General features: G+C 60.1%; 1 protein-coding gene across 1 annotated transcript in view; it reads left to right on the top strand.

The window, feature by feature from the left end:
- MAPK8IP2 (mitogen-activated protein kinase 8 interacting protein 2) overlaps positions 1–386 on the top strand; it is a 13,262-nt gene extending 12,876 nt beyond the window's left edge. Inside the window, exon 8 of the mRNA XM_017727125.1 lies at positions 315–386. Coding sequence (XP_017582614.1) covers positions 315–386 — 72 coding nt within the window. The remainder of the gene's footprint in view (positions 1–314) is intronic.

Here is a 386-nt window from a genome sequence, read left to right as displayed (position 1 = left end):
GGTGGGGGGGCAGCGGGGGGACAGTGGGGGACAGTGTGGGACAGTGCAGGACAGTGTGTGGGACAGTGTGGGACAGCGCGGGGACAGTGTGGGGACAGTGGGAGGGCACTGCTGGGGCACTGCTGGGACAGTTTTGGGGACAGTACTGGGGGCAGTGCTGGGGACATCCCAAAATTAACCCAGGGACACCTCAAAATTCACCCAGGAACACCCCAAAACTCATCGAGGAACACCCCAAAACTCATCCAGGGGAACTCCAAAATTCAACCAAGACATCCCAAAACTCATCGAGGAACACCCCAAAATTCACCCAGGAACACCCCAAACCTCAGCCACGGGGGCCTGTCCCTCGGTGTCCCCCCATTGCCCCCCCCGGATCCGAGTGA

Source organism: Corvus brachyrhynchos, unplaced genomic scaffold (assembly GCF_000691975.1).
Source record: "Corvus brachyrhynchos isolate BGI_N302 unplaced genomic scaffold, ASM69197v1 scaffold692, whole genome shotgun sequence".
NCBI classification, from domain to species: Eukaryota; Metazoa; Chordata; class Aves; order Passeriformes; family Corvidae; genus Corvus; species Corvus brachyrhynchos.
This window is presented reverse-complemented; position numbering and strand designations above follow the sequence as displayed.